Below are 16,830 nucleotides of genomic sequence, written 5' to 3'. Positions count from 1 at the left end.
CCTCATTCCAGTGCGACCAAAAGTGTAAAATACATGAGTTCAACGCGGCAAAAGGAAGATGAAGCGGAGCTCATAATTGTCTACATCATCATGGCTTCATGTATTGGGTCAGAGTTCCCATCTGAACTAGCTATGGCCATCCTTATCTGGGTTGGCGTTAGTCGGCGCTAGGTCACAAGAGGATAATCGTGAGATTATGGTAAATACCATCATCACATCTATTGTTCGCATTGTCAAGATGTTGCTGCGAACTCCTCTTGTCATTGTCGTGAGAGGAGACAGTTGATGCATGGCGGATGATGGCATCAGCTCTCAAAATAAAAGGTGACATTGGACAACACAATAAACATCGATATATGTTTGGCCACTGACAAACACACAACACCTCCTCCACCCACCCACACGCACCATCACCACCACCTTCAACCTCACAATAGAGGGCTATAACACACCGGAGAAATTAAGGTTGGAAAGAGGCTAGTATATTGAAACAAAATAGAATAGAGGGAGAGGACTAAACGAGGAAGATGTGGAATTCCCACACCATACCACCCCCTACTTCCCCTCCCTTTTGGTTCCCGATTGTTTCGCAACTGGACCATTGTGGTGTAGTTGATGGGAAATGACTAATGAGCACACCTATTGCTCTTGCCATCTTTTGTACCACTAGTACTTCCGATGACCTTAAGTACATACCACTTTGGACAACGATATAATACTAAATATCTAGGTTGAAATAGCTAGTTTTCCCTATTTTCATAAATTTAAGAAATGTTGTGTAAACAATTAGTTCGTCATCGGTCAATAAATGACCATTGAATTATATTGTTGTGTGTTGTAGCACTTGTTATGTATTGGATCTGTGACTTCAACAGATAGATCGATGTATTTTGGAGTACAAAGAGTTCTTATTCACGACCACTTTTTATAGAGAAAGTAATGTTTTTTTATAAACATTACTATAACATACAACACACCGAGAACAATGTCATTACACAAAAGTGTTTCTGACAAAGCAACACGTTACACATTACAGACCAAATTGACACTCATTCAGCATATACATTCAGAACCCGTCAGAAAGCAGATTTAATTTACAGCATGTACACATACTTTTTGATTTGATTGTCCACATGCTCACTCAAATCAAATGAGCATGCACAGAAGAGCAGTAGTTTATTTGTCCATGCATGCATGCACATGCACATGTCCAATAATGTGGAAGAAGTGAGCTTAATTAGCATGCATGCATGCATGGGTGATGCTGGGTGTGGATGGGATTAGCTACTTGTCGATCTGTCCGAGCTTGCCGAGTCCGTTGCAGTTGGGGCATACGATCTGGGCCTGGTCCTTCCTCGCCGCGTTCGCCCGCAGCCTCACGCCCGCCTTGCGGATGAACCCGGCGCCGTCGCACTCCGGGCACCTGCATGCATATGGAATTTGGAATTGAATTCAAGCTAGCTAGTATAGTATATATGATGGATAGATTGCTTTGCTTAATTACGTACGTGTCCTTGCGCGAGAAGAGTATGGGGAAGGCCGTGCCCACGAGCGCGACGGCCACCGCGCCGGCGATGAGGTACGTGTTGCCCTCCGCCGCGACGTCGCCCACCGCCGAGACCGCGACAAGCCGGCCGCCGGCGGGCGCCCCCGTCGTCGTCCTCTTCCTCATCATCGACGGCGGCAGAAGAAATGCGCCCCGTGGTGGCACTGGCAGCAGTTGTGGCCCGGCCGCCGAGCAACGAGCAGTTGCTGCTGGCGCGTTGACGACGGCAGCCATTGTTGCTACTAGCTAGCTGGTGATGAATGGAAGGTGGCTGGCTGGCTACTTGGCTAGCTGGTGAAAGGATTAAGGTTGGAGGTGGGTGAGAGAGGAGAGCGACGAGGATAAAGTTGCGACCTCACAAAGTGGATAAGCGAGGGAAGGGAGGGGATCAGGGGAAGGCACGTCGCTGCCGGCCGTGGGCCCATGCTGCACTACATGTGACCGTTAGGAACGATCTCCTTCTCCTGGGCCACCACCGATGCCTTAGGTAGGGCGTGTTTGCGAAGGTGGCTCCGCCTAGCACGGCTGGCTGGCATGGCTCTGGCTAGTTTGAGCATGGTTAATATGACGCAACAACGTGTGTTTGTCTCACTGGTCCAAACAAGTCTGGTTTAACTGAGATCGTGTTTGTTTCGTGGCTCAAGTAGCTATGGTTACTTCGGACTAGAAATTTGGTAGACTTACCACCACAATTTTACCTTTCTCCTTGTTCACATTTCATCGAGCACCTCACTAGTGTGGCATGGCGCTTGTCCTCGGCCGTGTCGGCGGCGGCTGCCGCCTCCACCTCCGCTCGCCTCATGTGGTGGCATACCTCGGCGATGACGGCGCCACGGGGGCGATGAGGAACCTGCACATGGAGCTGGTGTCCGGCAGCAGCGCCGCGGAGGCGACGGCGGTGGCGCACGGGGGCCTCGGCGCGCGCGGCGTCCTGCAGAGCGTGGCCGCCGCACTACGGTACCTGCTCGAGGAGGCCGGCGTCGTGCACGGCGACGTGAAGGGCCTCAACGTGCTCCTCGGCGGCCGCCGCGACGCCCAAGGCCAAGGCTACGGCGGCGCGAAGCTCGCTGACTTCGGCGTGGCGAGGTTGGTCTCCGACGACACTGCGACGACGCCGCGCGGGCCGCCCGCATGGATGGCTCCGGAGGTCGCGCGCGGCGGTGTGGCGACGCCGGCGTCAGACATCTGGGCCCTGGGATGCACCGCGCTCGAGCTGCTCACAGGGAACCGCCCGTGGTCAGAGCTCGGCGGCGCCAGCGAGATCGGGGAGCTGCTGCTCCTCATCGGGTTCAGCGGAGGAGCCAAGGCACGCACGGGGTAAGGGGAAGCGGCGGAGGTGATTCCATCCGCACCGAGGAGTGCCGCAAGCCGCGTAAGTGCTGGCCGTAGAAAAATAAAAGGAATGGTCGTTTCTCTAGAGCGAAGGCCTTTTGCACCGAATGGGCCTGGCTCATAGGCGGGCCAAAAGTAGCAAACATGGGAGTTGCAGCTGGGGGGGCGCAGCCGGCCTGTTGGGCCAGCATGAGCTTGCATGTATCCGAACTGTCCATGTCTCGTCTCTCTTGCAGTTAGAATCCATATCTATCTCTTCTCAGTACTCGAATTAAGTATTAACCCAGCGTTTAATTCATCATTCATCGATGAATGCAGCATAGAATGCAAAGAGGATTTAGTTTCTTCTGTCATATTTTTCTTCTCCATGTTACACTTACTCATTCCTCTTCTTCCACAAAAAAATAGAGCAGAGGCCGCCGCTCCATGGAGGCGGTAGGGGTGCTCGAGCCCTACTAGCTTGCCCCACCGTTGGATCTATCCATGATCAGCATTCATGTGTTATCATTATTCTCTATGTGATCAGACTATATACCAACTTGTCATCACTTACTCTTAGACATGTAAGTGGATCAGAATTGGTTAACCCAAACCCTAGTCCACTCTATCCAGTTAATTTTCTTGTGTTACAATTTAGAATGGAGAGAACACATTATTTTTAGCTCCCATGCCCAGACTAAAACAGCAAGTGTTATGAAATACTCTCTCCATCCATAAAAAAAAAATGCAATTATGGGATCTTTATCGGCCAAACTAGATCAAGTTTGACCAAGTTTATAGCAAAATATAGCTTTATCATTTATGTCCCTAAAATAAATTTATTATAAAAATATATTCTATAACTAATCTAATGGCATTTATATGGTCTGCAAGGGGCTTGCAAGGGCTTCATGTTCGGACTACAAGTCACAGAGCAGCTGGAAATCTGGCCTGAGCAGGTCGCCCACGGCAGGAAATGGGTGAGCAGGCATGCATGTCATTCTGCAGCAGCAGCAGCTCGCCATTTCGCAGATTTTGATTTTTCATTTTTCACAGCAGCAGCTCATGCAGTTCTTGCACATACACGACTGGATGCGGGAAGCTCTGGACAAGCTCAAGGAGCAGCTGCTGTTCGAGAGCAACCAATTCAGGCCTCTGCCATCGCCAGAGCTACCTCTACATGGTGATGGCGCTGTGCTGAACTGCTGATGCTGATGATGATCTCACACGCCAATAGCCATCTGGACTTCAGGAGCCAAATGGTTCAGATGTCGTTGATGGTTCAGTGCTTCAGGCTTCAAATCTCACCTGCAGAAAGAGTTGCACTGTCAGAACCTTGCGGAGTCACAGGAGCAAATTCTAGTAGTAGTGTTTAATTCAATTAATAACCTTTTCATGTTGCTGACAACTAATTGGAAGAAACAACCTGACAAATTTAAAGTTCTATTTGTGGAATTTTTTTCATCCTTTTGAATGAAAAAAAACAAAACTTTGAAAACTACTATAAGCTAGAATCATTATGCAGTGTCCTGACAACACAACTGAATGGTGCAGAAAAGAAAATAGATTCCTCTGGATGCGCAGGGCAATACAAAATAGCTCAGTTTGCATACTGGATGGAATTCTCTAACTCAGCATTCTTTGTGATGACAATTAATGAATTAATGGCCCAGGCAATGGGATCACAGTTCCATTACATTTGTTCATCGCAAAAGTAATTTTTCCTTACATACAAAATGCATACTCATCCTAGAAACACCAAATCACGGTCACAGCAGTGCGCTGTTAGTCCCACTCCCATGAACAAGTTGGAGGAATACAGTACGAAAGGAGCATTAGAGAAAGTACGCATAAGAGGAAATTTAGGACATGAATCCAATGTACTATTCAGTGACAACTGACAAGTGCTATAAAACCGGAACACATTCCAAAAGCAAGAAATATGATTTGGTAGAGAAAATGCTAGTGCAAGACTAAAAATATGTAAAAATCAAATTGCTATACGGTGAAGTATTTAAGACAAAATATACCCATGACAGATACATCCCAAAATTTGTAGGACAAGGACTTCATACTGAAAATGGTAGAAAATTATTCGGTGAAAATTAAGGTCAGTTAGCATTCTAATTTCTACTCGTACTCAGGAGTTACAACACACAGAATCAGCTGTGAAATGAAATGAAATGATGAATCTCAGAAGAATGAAATGATGAATCTAACAAGCTAACTCTAAACAAAATCTGCGGCTTGTATACAGAGAACTGAATTTGATTATCAACCTAAATATCGCCCTTCTCCATTTGCTGGCAACAAGTCGCTCTCACTTTTGAGTACTTCTGTGCCTGACAATCACAATGCTTGCAGGAATGACTTGCCTTCTCAGAGACTTAAACACAGCATGACTGCAGCCCAACACTAATCTGTTGACATGTCAAGGATAGACATAACAACAACCAGAAATGGCTTTTATTTAGGTGACACCATAGTAAAAAATGGATCTTCAAGAAGGAGCAGGATTGGTGTGGCCTGGAAAGTGCTTGCAGGGCCTTCACATTTGCACCCCAGGTCACAGTGCTGCTGGAATCATGGCCTGAGCTCGTAAAGATGGGTAAGCATCTCATTCTACAGCCACACCTAATCTACCATTATGCAGATGAGTCGGCATCAGCAGCTCATTCAGTTGGTACCAGAAGGCAAGGTGGGTGCTCTCGGTCAATACAATCAGATATCAGAAGCGCTGAACAAACTGAAGGAGCAGCTGCTGTTTAAGAACAACTCCTGCCATCACAGGAGTCGCTGTACTCTACGTCCATGCCAATGTCAGATGTAGATGAAGGAGCTTTGCTAATCACCTGAACTTCCAGGAGCCAATGTTTTAATGGTGATAGTGTTTCAGGTTTTCCTTATCTCACCTGCAGAAAGAGATGTGATGTCAGATTATTTGGAATAACCAGATGAACATCTATTGGAATGACTGATTCATATCCATTCAGTGTTGCTGAGAACTAACTGAATGAAAGAAGGTAGACTTCTGAATTAATTGCAATTTGGGAAGTGTAGCATACAAGAATTATCTTGTGTCCTGAGAAAAGGATTGATTGATGCACAAAAACCAATCCTGGCTGTGCAAGCCAAAAATAGTAGAACAATATAAAGCAAGTAAAGGTTGATTGTAACCAGCAATGAAGTCAACAGTACCATTACAAAAGCAATGAAGTCAACATGAGACATACCTGACGGATAAGCCACATATGTCAAATCACTTGCAGCGTACTCCCTCCGTCCCATTGAAAGTGTCGTTTTTGACTTTTGGATACCGTGTTTGACCATTCAATTTTTTTTTTGCAAATTATAAAATAAATAAATTATTACTAAAGTGTCTCTATCTCTAATGATAAAAATAAGTCATAACAAAATAATTAATATTTATACAATTTTTTTCAATAAGACAAATGGTCAAACAAGATGGCATGGAGTCAAAAAACGTCATTTTTAATGGGACGGAGGGAGTACTGAACATGGAATCATCAGTCTCATGGAGAAGCTGGAAATACACAGTACAAAAGTAGCAGAAACAGAGAGTAATTAAAAATTAGAATATAATGATTCAAATAGTTAGAGTTGGCATACCTGTGATATGAGGCTAGTCAGGAAAGCAATTTGGGGTTGCCAATGCTAGTGAAAAATATGAAAGATATGAATTAAGTACAGTACTATTTGACAACCAAATATAACCCTGATGAATGTCTCCCAACAACCAGCCAACTAGGATAAGGATTTATTATGTCAACCCACTGAAAACTAAAGATTCATTAGCATTCTATACAGCGGATGTTACAGTCTAATATGATCAATCAGCAGGGAAATGGTGATACAACCTCAAAGCTAACTTGAAACAGTTTGCTGCCTATAAACTGCTGCTTCTCACTAACACATACATGTACAGTTAAATCACTCCAGTTAACCCACTTATTCAGAAGAATAGACTGCTATGGAGCATGGAGCTGTGAGCTATATACGAGATGTCGCCATTTATATTTGATCATCTGGCTTTCTCTTCTTTGAAAGGGGGCTAAATGCAGCTGCGGGATTGAAGGAGGTAGAACCACCATTTGGCTGGCCCAGACTACCAGCTACCACTGAGTCGCTCACCATGTCAAAGTTTAATCGACTGTTTATTCTCCGGCCGCTACTGCAAATTTAACAAGAAATGGAGTGGTATAAATTAGTGTTGTAGACATGAAACCATGTTGTAGGAAGGAAAGTGTCATTTTGAGATTCATACTAATTTAGGCGACTATTTATAGCAGCCAAATCTTTAGATGGGCTCTGATAAGCATGGGTGCCTTCACCAATGCATGCATAAAAACTCCTGGAACTTGGTGACAGAAGTGCATCCATCTGACAAGTGGCATAGAGGAATGTGTTATTGGGAAAGGGAATGCAGTAAAGAGATAAGTGCTAATGATTCGACAGCATTACTATTATGAGAGCAAGTATTATAATACAGCCAGCTGCTGGCTGTAAGATTTCTTTACAGCTTTCTTGCAGCCCACTCATATAATGGTTAGCTCATCACTATTAATACATGGCCCACTTGTCTGTCTCACAGATTTTCTTGGTTTTTATGTCTGAGCCGGCTGTAAGCTTACAGCCCGCTTTTACTCTCTCTCCTCTTCTCTCTCCTCCACCTCAGCATTTAGCTGGCTTACAGCCTGCTATAATACTTGCTCTGATATGAAGTGGACAATAAGGTGGAAGCAGTACCACCCACCCTCATAGCAGCATTGACTAGTCTTAAAATAACTTACAATAAAATGAAATGTGGTGACAACAAGCTGTAGTATTGAAAGGTATGCCAACCCTAAGGAACTTAGGTAATCTCCATCTCAATTCTTAAGAATTATTCCCAACATCTAATGAAATGTAAGGAGTGGCCTAGAAAAATTCTGGGTATTCATCAACACGATACACTACAGTGTTATGGCTCTTGTGAGACTTAACCTCTAGCCTGCCCCGTGCTTGGGACTCAACGGCTTTGTCATTGATGTTGTTGTTGACACATTAGTGTGCTGTAGAAAGTAAAGCGAAGAATGAGAAAAAAAAAACCTTGGTTTGCCGCAAAGGAGACACGTATACATTATGAGATGCTGAAACTTTCTTCGGGGACATATCTGGTAAATTATTTGGGAGAGGAGATGGCTTGGGTGATCCAGGAATTGGGCCTAAGCAAGAGTAATGACATCATTGACACATAGGAAAAGAAATAATAGTTCAAACTGAGAAAGTGGGTATAGCATATACCACTAGCATTCTTCTTGTCTTCTGGACAAGTACCAGATGATATTAGTGACACCAGGAAAGGCTTGGCTGCTGGAACAAACACCGCGTTGTAAAAACTAATGATACTAACATGGCGTGATACTAATACCTGTCGAAGCAAATAACTTTCAGAAAAACAAGCAATAAGGAGCACCCGAAGAATGAAGAAAGAACTGTCAGAATAAAGGTGCAATATAGAAGCCAAGGTACATACGTCATTACTATTCCTACTCCCAATATAGATATTTTGAAAAACTTCTGGTTTGCATTGTGCTTCTTTTCTGTAATAGTTGAGTAACTCCTTGAATGAGAGTTCTACTTTACAAGCCTGTCAGAGAAGGCATGGTCAGCCAGCCTAGACAAAAGGGAAGTAATGACAGGAAGCTTATTAAATAGTGTAAATGATACCTTTGCAACACCATAAAGACAGCAAAGGATAAGTTGATCGATGTGTCTATTAAAGAATAATGTTGTCTGTTGATCAAGAATCTGATTGAAGACATTATAGACACGCTCTGTCAGTTCCACATGTTGAACCCTTTCACACAAGTTTCTTATTCTAACAGCAGCCAACTTCAGAATCTGAAGAAATTGCAGGTCAAAATCAAAACTTTAGAAAAGAAGATAAATCATAGAAGTGAAGTTCTGATTATGAGAAGATCCATACTTTGGAAAAGAATATCTGAATTGCCACGTCAGCACATTTTTCATTCCCACCAACAGGATTACTGACAGTCGGACTGCAAAGTAGTCAAATGGTAAAAACAATACTTCTGTTTCGTTAACAGAAAAGTAGAATGCATAAATACTAGTAACCTTGCAAATGTGGACTCGAGTGGATGGCATTTTGCTTTCAAACTAGTCGACACCATGTGGTGCTTGGGTGGAGGTGTCAGCAAATTGTGCTCTACCACTGTGTTCCTAGATTCATTGCACGATCTCTTTGGTGATCGAGGATCAGCATTGTCATCTGCAAGAAACATGGGATGAATGCAATAGAGAGAAGAGCCAAAAGCCTAAAAGGAACAAAGAGGAGTACCAAATAGAATAACTTGTTTCAAAAATATTGCAGTTTAATCTTTGGTTATTGAACCTTCAAATTTTTAGATGGTACCCAATTGCAAAGGCACCATATTGTCATAGATTCCTTGTTCAAAAAGTCACTTCTACAGAACTGTTAGTCTGTTACACAATTTATAAAGGAAAATAGTTACCTTCTGCACTAATAAGTGACAAGGACCATACTTTACACATTACATTTACTAAGAATACATTGTACATTTGTACTTCTACAAACAAAAAAAATCAGGGTGAAGTTTCATTGGTGCAGAAGTTTCACATTATTAATGCTGATTTTCATCTTTCCTGACCATAATTTTCAACCACATTACCCTTGACTTTTTTTGCCTTTCAGCAATAAAGCTAATCTTAACCTTCAGGAGACAATGCTAATACTGAACCGATATTTCATTCAAGCTTCTGCTGATAAAATGGCAGTGACAACAATTATACCTAACAAACTGAATATAATGACTGCTACCTAAATGTGAAACATCAAACTACTAAGGCTGATTAGCAAATTACCTGGACCAGCATCACGTTTTTTAGATGGTGTAGCAGGCAAGCCCTCAACATGAATATTCTGCCTTGCCACTAAGTCATCCAGAGATGGCATTGGTTCAGCCAAAAGACCAAGGTGTTTTATTTCTGAAGCAATAGATGGCCTGGCAACAATCAGTGAGTTATACAATGATGATCCTTTCTCCCATACCATGCTTTCCAAAAGCTGTTCTTCTAAGGAATTTAGGTGCCTTTTCAATTGTCTTGGGAGGGTCTCTTCATGTCTCACAAAATTCTCAATTATTTTGCTCAAATCAAATGCAGTTAGACCCGTGCTCTCAAGAACAGCAGGAAACATCATGAAGACTGGCTTATGTGTCGCCAACACTAGCTCTGCTGAACATGCAATCAAACATCGGTGAAAACGCTCATTTAACAGCAATGGAGTTAGATTATTTACATTGCTGTTTTGTAACTCAGCTCTGCAGATTGCCTCTAATACCCTGTAGTACAACTTGGAAGCCTCCATTTTTCTGGCTTCTGCCCATGGAATATCAAAGACATTTGCACAATTGAGGCCTAATGAGCCACCCCCATCAGCAGAAGACTTGGTTGGAAAAATTGCTTCCAAAACTATGCTGACCCTTTCTGTGACAGCATTTGTCAAATCCCTATCGCATGATGACAGCAACTGCTGAAGCTTAGATGAAGGCTTCTCTGGCAATGAAGATATCACCTCACGGAGCCACTTAGCTGTCGTCATGGCAGAAGTTACTGGTGTCATTTGCACAATCTTGACTGAACCACTGGTGGCGGGTGACAAAGGGGAACTAGGAACAGTCAACATGTTCTTTATTGTCTTTGTGGGAGATGCCAATATTTCAAAGACATGCTGCAAAAGAAGAAAAAGGAATCAATTGAAACAATCTGCAAAAAGAAATTCAACCTACTGAAAATTACAAAACATTCTGGATACCTTTGAATGTCCTAAATTGGTGGAATCCCCAGACAAGTTCTCAGCACAGGGAATATAATCATTATTGATCAAAATTGATTTAAAATCAAGCTTCCCTTCACTGCTATTAGAATTACATAGTTTCTCCATTTTTTCCAGATTTGACTGGAAACACTCCATATCAATGAGACCTTTGAAATACATCAGGCCATCTGCAACAGAACATTGACATAAGAATTCAGCTAATTCAAGTATGCGGCATAACCAGAACTAGGTTTGCATGCACAAACATGTGAGGAAGGGTTCCATGCCTGTGCCTATCATATCCAAATTTTCTGTTTTGCACTCTGAAGCACTTAGTGCTTTCATGCCAAAAACGTCTTCTATTGCCTTGTGAGACTTGTCCATCATTTCTTTCAAACGTTCTTCAGAGGCATGATAATTATGGCATAACGAAGCAATAAGATCCATGCCTTTCTCAGTTTGTTTGACTGAATTCAAGCAAACAAAAAATAAACATAACTATGGGCCATATGCTGAACGAATAAATTAAAAATTAGATTCAGAAGGAACAATTACTTAAGTGAGAAGAGCCTTCAACAGTGAAGCTCCTAAATTTAACTGGCACGTGGATCAAAAGTATGGCCTGCATTGCAGTAAGCAGTTCTGTGATCAAACAAAAATACAAGTAGCAGCTCACAGCACTAAAGGAGTTATAGTTCAAAAATCAGTAATGAAACAAAAGAAAGGCGAAATAAGCAAACTGACCAACACAGCAACTAATCCATGGATGCAGGACACCAGATCCTTGAACAATTCTGGTGATCTCGAATGAAGCATTAAGAAGAGATACCACCCAAAAAGCATATACTCAGGAGTATTAGTCGATGATTCAGGCTCCTGCTCAGTAGTAACACCTGAGAACAGTTCATTATATGCTCTGCGGTAGAACCTGGCATTTCAAGAGAACGTTGATAAGAATTATCATATCATATGAAATTATGAACCAATAGACAAACTAAATGGTTACGGATTATATATCACTATATCAATAGTTGTAATTAGTAACACACCAATAGAAATTATGAGCATCACATATCATGTCAAGGGCATCGGTGCTCAAGGTAGCTGGCCCTCGACTGTGAAGCTTGTAGCTTGGGTTGGTAATGGTGTGGGGTTTATCCCCTGGACGCCCTATGTTGAAGGGGATGAGATTAAGAGAGAACAGGGAGATCAGGAATAGGTTTGTTCATTGCTTGATTCCTTCCTCAGATGAATACATGCCATTACTCTCCTAATTCCCAACCAACTTCTAATTACAATTAATTACCGCTGGCTGCTAACCATGCATGTCCCCAGGCGGCTGCAGACCATGCATGTCCCTAGGTGGCTGATGGCATTGTCAGCCCCACATAACATATAGAAGACAAAATTACCAGCAATTTTGCTATTATTAAACTGAGCGGAAAGGTTCATTGCAACAGTACCTGCTTGCCTCTGCCAGTAGATTTACCAAACTCTCCGATTGCTTCTGCTGGATTCACAAGTCCGGGTACCAATGCAGAAACAAAAGCAAGTTAGTTGCTCCTTAACTCTCCATCTCTACAGAGCAAACCAAACAAACCAATTCCAACTGCAGCTGCAGCGCCGGATCCGATAACTTTTGCAGCAAAACCAAATTTGGTAGGCATTATACATGTACACGCTTGTAATTAGATCAGATCCGAGTACACCAAGTAGCTTAAGTAAGGGTTTGGGTCCTCGGCATCGCACAGCAGGGAGAGCAGAGAAGTGGTGGGCATACCTGTTGGGTGCTCGTCGCCGGCGAGGGGGTGCTCGTCGCTGGCGAAGGGTCCGGCGAAGACATGGCGAGGGGCCGACGAGAACCTGGGCACCCGGCGTTGGGCGGCCGCTACGGCCGATTCCTTGTCTGATTAAAACAGCAATCAGTACCATTGTTTTATCTATCCCTATATCTATATGTTTATTACATATATTAATAATATTTCCCTATATTTATATATAGTATATTGATAAAATAAAATGAAAACATCAGTGTTGACTATCGAGAGTGAATTTTAGGTCCTATGTGGTACAGCTTGATTTCACCATTGAAGCTATTTTTTTAACAGCTTTATGAGTAGCTTTTTTTTTATGAAACGGAGATGTGTTTAGAAAAACTAGTTGGCAGAACAGCTTCACCAATAAGTTCATTACTGATAGATGGAAATAAAGAAGAGGGTCGTGAAAAACTACCTTTTTAGCTTCACCTCTCTCCATTCTTGTGACAGCATAAAAAAAGATTTTTACCTATAAAACTGTTTTGGAAAAAAAAATGTTTGGTAAAAAAACAACTCATAAAGCTACTGGTGAAGTTGTGCCAAATATGGTCTCATTCTATAAGTTATAGCTGCTATGAGAAAAGTACTAAGCTCTCTGAACTACGTTCATACTTTTTCTATTTTCTCTATTTTAAATTATAAGATGTTTTAACTTTTTTAGATTTTTAAATATATACACTATGTGTAGATATATAATAAAAATAGTGTATTTAGAAAAGTCAAAAACGTCTATAATGCATTCTAGATTAAGGATGGATTAAGAATGAAAGGAAATGAACACATGCTTGTTCAGTATCCTAAATAATGAGGGATGAGAGTCGATTACCCAAAAATACTTATATTTATGGAAAAAATAAATGCTACATTTCATGGGCATTGCATGATTTTTTAGTTTGTTCTAAAAGTTAAGAGCGCATTAGGTTCACATCCACGTATTTTTGCATCGCGCTGAACCTTCCACGCCCATTTTTGGCTCGTGGCATGAGTTGTGGCATACCGTAGCCTCACCATCGCTCGTCAGTTTATTTTTCATTCCAAAGTGTGCCGCAAGTGTAGAGATGAAAACGGATCGAATACAGACGGATATCATCGATATCATATTTGTTTTCATATTTCTGATCGGATTCGGATTCAAATACGGATAATATCAATCCTATCGGATAAGGTAGGATTAGATGTCGACATCGTAAATATACGATTTAAGTATTCGGATACGGATAAGGTATCGAATGTTGAATATTCGGAATCGGATACGGACAGATCTGAATCTCTCTACACGAATTCAGTCTTGAATACGGTCGGAAAATATCTGTATCGTTTTCATCCCTACGCAAGTGTGGCGAATGAATTTGGGGGCAAAGTTTTTGGTGTAGCCACAGATTAGTTGTAGCATGCAGTGGTTGTAAACCAAACGCGCTCAAATTATCCTAGTGTTGTCACAATTCACAATGCTTCTAATAGATGACGATCAATGTCGACAGTAAGTTTTCGCCATCAGTAATTCTAAACAGCAGGGTAAAAAGGAAAAAAATACTTTGAAACTGTGAAACATGTAAAAAAATGTATGACTTCGCTAGCATATTATAAATCATAAGTCAACAATGTTTGATTTTGATATCTTTTAGTATGAATTTCATCATAGGTCAATTGTCATCCTGGATACCATGCCACTACTTTCATGTAGGGTTGACTACTACTGCCTCCAAAAAAGTTATTTTTAATTCATTTCTATTCGCTTGAATTTATTAGTCAGAATTTTTCGGTCAGTTAGTAGTATTTTTCTCTCACAATAAATCAGCGTCAACCATTTTTACTATCAGCTGATATTTATGGTGTATAATAAACATTTAATTATTGAGTACATTTTATATACCAGATATAATCAATTTTATGGTGTTTTAATCAGTATATTTGACGTTTCTTTTAAAACGGGGGGGGGGGAGTATGTGACTGACAGGTTCGTTAAGATTAGTGTGACTGACAGGTTATCTTAGACAAACAAACACACTAGCCCAATTTCCTTGTGGTCCTCTTTTGTGGGGTTTTTTTCATCAAGTGGAATATTTGTGGCTGGTTGTCTTGAACAACAACGAGCGACTCCGTCGACATGCTCCTGTTGCCCCGACGCAGCCAAAAATTCGGCAAATCATCTCCCCCGCCCGTGCAACCGGTCCACGCAAATATGTCCCACAATTATGAACAGAAAGAGCAGATAAGAACAGGCAGCTTATAAAAACCCCTTGCAGAAGAAAGTTTTTTGTTGAATCCAGCAATAGCCAGCGATGTGGTACACATTACAAACGACAGAGAAGAACTGAATCGAATAGAATCATGCCAGGCAGTTGCTACCAATAATGAAAGGATCACCATTTCACGGTGACCTGAAGAACAATTCCTAATGCAATGCAATGCAAATTGCAAACGCATATAGATCTCTAATAAGAGAGGTAGAGATGCTGCTCTCCTTCCCTTCCTTCCTACTATGTACGTACAACAACACCATTTGTCAATTGCTGTGTTCTACAAATTCAAATCCTCAAATTCCTTCTCCTTCGAGGAGTAGTACATTAGTGAAGCAAAGCATGCAATTGCGAGATCTTTGCCGGTCAAACTAGCTCAAATTTAATCAAGTTTATAATAAATAGTATTAATATTTATGTTTCTAGATAAATTATTATGAAAATTATATTCTATAACTAATCTAACGGTACTTATTTAATATCATGGGTGAGTGTTAGTGTCTTTTTATATAAATTTATTGAAAGTTTAAACTGTTTGACTCTTTATAAAGCAAAATTTGCATTATTTTTTGGTATTATTACAAATTACTTTCTCTATTATAAATTGTAAGTTGTTCCAACTTTTCTATACGTATATTATTTTTGTTTAATTACACACTATATAGTTTAAAAATACTCTCTCTATTCCAAATTATAAGTCGCTTTGACTTCTTTTGGTTCATCCATTTTGCTATGTATCTAGACATATTATTATATCTAGATGCTTAGCAAAACAGATATACCAAAAAGTCAAAGTCACTTTTAATTTGGAACGGAGGGAGTATGTATTAATAGAGCCAAAATATTTTATAATTTAGAATGGCGAGAGTAATTCATAAATACTAATCAGATACGCCGCTCCCAATAATATTGTAGAAAATAGTCAAATACAGTAGTATGTACTATTATACTAGTATAAACCAAACCAATAACGACTTTGAATTGAATATATATATACTTGTTTCCGTTGGTGGCCGCACGTTGGGGTCACGAGACACGCGTGAAGGAGCAGTTGGACCACCACCAGAATTGAATTGAATTGAAGAGTTGATTCCTGCACTAATATAATGCAGCATTATTATTGTTACCGAATCCAAAGATATAGCGAGCGAGCACGGCGACACGTTTAGCCGTCGCCGTGGATGCTAAACACGCCATAGTTTCTTGAAGACTGCCATTAACAAGCTAGAATCGTGCATGCATCGATTATCGATGGAAGACCTAGCGCCTCCGATCCTCCCTGAACCAGGCGTCCAGGCCTGAACAGTTTCTTGAAGCAATGGCAAGAAACCGGGCACGGAAAATGTGGGGTGTCCCACGTGTTGCTTGCTTGCTTACAGAACTGAGAACTCAAACAGCATGTGCAAATTGCAGTGCAAACAGCAAGGATGTCCTGTCCGGATCAATCCCGTGAAGATTATAAGGTAGAGTAGAGCTTACAACCTTTTGCTTCTTCTCAAACCAAACTATATATCAAAAAAGTCTTCTAGGAGCTAGTTCAGACAGAGCAAAACTGAAACGACTGGATTTTTTTTTTTGGGGGGGGGGGGAGGAGGAGGAAGTGTACTGTGTACAATTGGTGGATAGGGATCAGCCAGAGAGACAGCATGATGGCATAGTTGGAGACAAGCCCAAGAGAAGATTAGCTACCGTACCTCTAAATTCTTTGCAGTGCACGCAGCAAAGACCCTCTGTGTCTGTCTGTCTGTCTGAATACTCCTCCTCAGCTCGCAATTTCCGGTACGGTTGCCGTTGCGGCTCAGCTACCTGCACAAGAGACAACGGGACGGGCGGGACCTGCGCACGGCTCTTCATCATCACCATCATCGCTCGCTGGGCCTGCCTGCCTCTGCCCTGGTACTAGAACGAACACCATCACCTTCAGGGCTGGGTTTCTGCTCTCATCAGTTGAGCAGCTCAAGGAGAAGACGATCCATGGAGCTGCATGGACCATCGATCGACCGTGCTGCAAGTGCAAGTGAAGGGGAGGAGCATGCTTTGACAGTTGACTGGGTG

At 41.8% G+C, this 16,830-nt stretch overlaps 3 protein-coding genes and 1 pseudogene across 8 annotated transcripts; 2 read left to right on the top strand and 2 right to left on the bottom strand.

Moving 5' to 3' along the window:
- Window positions 889–1,907, bottom strand: LOC8067316. Its single transcript, XM_002439087.2, has 2 exons — window positions 1,509–1,907; window positions 889–1,423 (listed from the first exon to the last, which is right to left on the bottom strand). Exons 1-2 carry the CDS (start codon window positions 1,778–1,780, stop codon window positions 1,285–1,287), a joined length of 411 nt encoding a protein of 136 aa, XP_002439132.1. The 5' UTR covers window positions 1,781–1,907; the 3' UTR covers window positions 889–1,284.
- On the top strand, window positions 2,289–2,867 carry LOC8068662 (mitogen-activated protein kinase kinase kinase NPK1). The gene has a single exon (XM_002440403.2). The coding sequence runs from the start codon at window positions 2,289–2,291 to the stop codon at window positions 2,865–2,867; it is 579 nt and encodes a 192-aa protein (XP_002440448.2).
- On the bottom strand, window positions 4,926–12,649 carry LOC8068661 (retinoblastoma-related protein 1). Of its 6 annotated transcripts, none has more exons than XR_002447592.1 (16): window positions 12,499–12,649; window positions 12,182–12,228; window positions 11,463–11,646; window positions 11,274–11,340; window positions 11,006–11,185; window positions 10,716–10,906; window positions 9,764–10,631; window positions 8,996–9,149; window positions 8,847–8,919; window positions 8,588–8,761; window positions 8,394–8,507; window positions 8,162–8,288; window positions 7,967–8,082; window positions 7,143–7,258; window positions 5,868–7,049; window positions 4,926–5,769 (listed from the first exon to the last, which is right to left on the bottom strand). XR_002447592.1 is itself a non-coding variant. In XM_021447667.1 (15 exons), the coding sequence occupies exons 1-15, from the start codon at window positions 12,559–12,561 to the stop codon at window positions 6,890–6,892; spliced, it is 2,634 nt and encodes an 877-aa protein (XP_021303342.1). In that variant the 5' UTR covers window positions 12,562–12,649; the 3' UTR covers window positions 4,926–6,889. The 6 variants fall into 6 exon arrangements, 3 of the variants coding, with proteins under 3 accessions (XP_021303342.1, XP_021303344.1, XP_021303343.1); XR_002447591.1 differs by having other exon boundaries at window positions 6,091–7,049; XR_002447590.1 differs by having other exon boundaries at window positions 4,926–6,401; window positions 6,488–7,049.
- On the top strand, window positions 6,040–6,446 carry LOC110430232 (annotated as a pseudogene).

The sequence above is a fragment of the Sorghum bicolor genome, chromosome 9 (assembly GCF_000003195.3).
Source record: "Sorghum bicolor cultivar BTx623 chromosome 9, Sorghum_bicolor_NCBIv3, whole genome shotgun sequence".
Lineage (NCBI taxonomy): Eukaryota > Viridiplantae > Streptophyta > Magnoliopsida > Poales > Poaceae > Sorghum > Sorghum bicolor.
Note: the sequence above shows the minus strand (reverse complement) of the source record. Positions and strands in the feature narration are given on the sequence as shown.

Excerpts from the sequence above, each read along its gene's own strand:
- LOC8067316 (XM_002439087.2), bottom strand. The coding sequence starts at position 1,780 with ATGGCTGCCGTCGTCAACGCGCCAGCAGCAACTGCTCGTTGCTCGGCG. Across the intron at positions 1,424-1,508 it reads CTCTTCTCGCGCAAGGACAC|GTGCCCGGAGTGCGACGGCG; the intron begins GTACGTAATTAA and ends ATATGCATGCAG.
- LOC8068662 (XM_002440403.2), top strand. The coding sequence starts at position 2,289 with ATGGCGCTTGTCCTCGGCCGTGTCGGCGGCGGCTGCCGCCTCCACCTC.
- LOC8068661 (XM_021447667.1), bottom strand. The coding sequence starts at position 12,561 with ATGTCTTCGCCGGACCCTTCGCCAGCGACGAGCACCCCCTCGCCGGCG. Across the intron at positions 8,920-8,995 it reads CTCGAGTCCACATTTGCAAG|TCCGACTGTCAGTAATCCTG; the intron begins GTTACTAGTATT and ends ACTACTTTGCAG. Across the intron at positions 7,050-7,142 it reads ATAAATAGTCGCCTAAATTA|TAGCGGCCGGAGAATAAACA; the intron begins GTATGAATCTCA and ends TTAAATTTGCAG.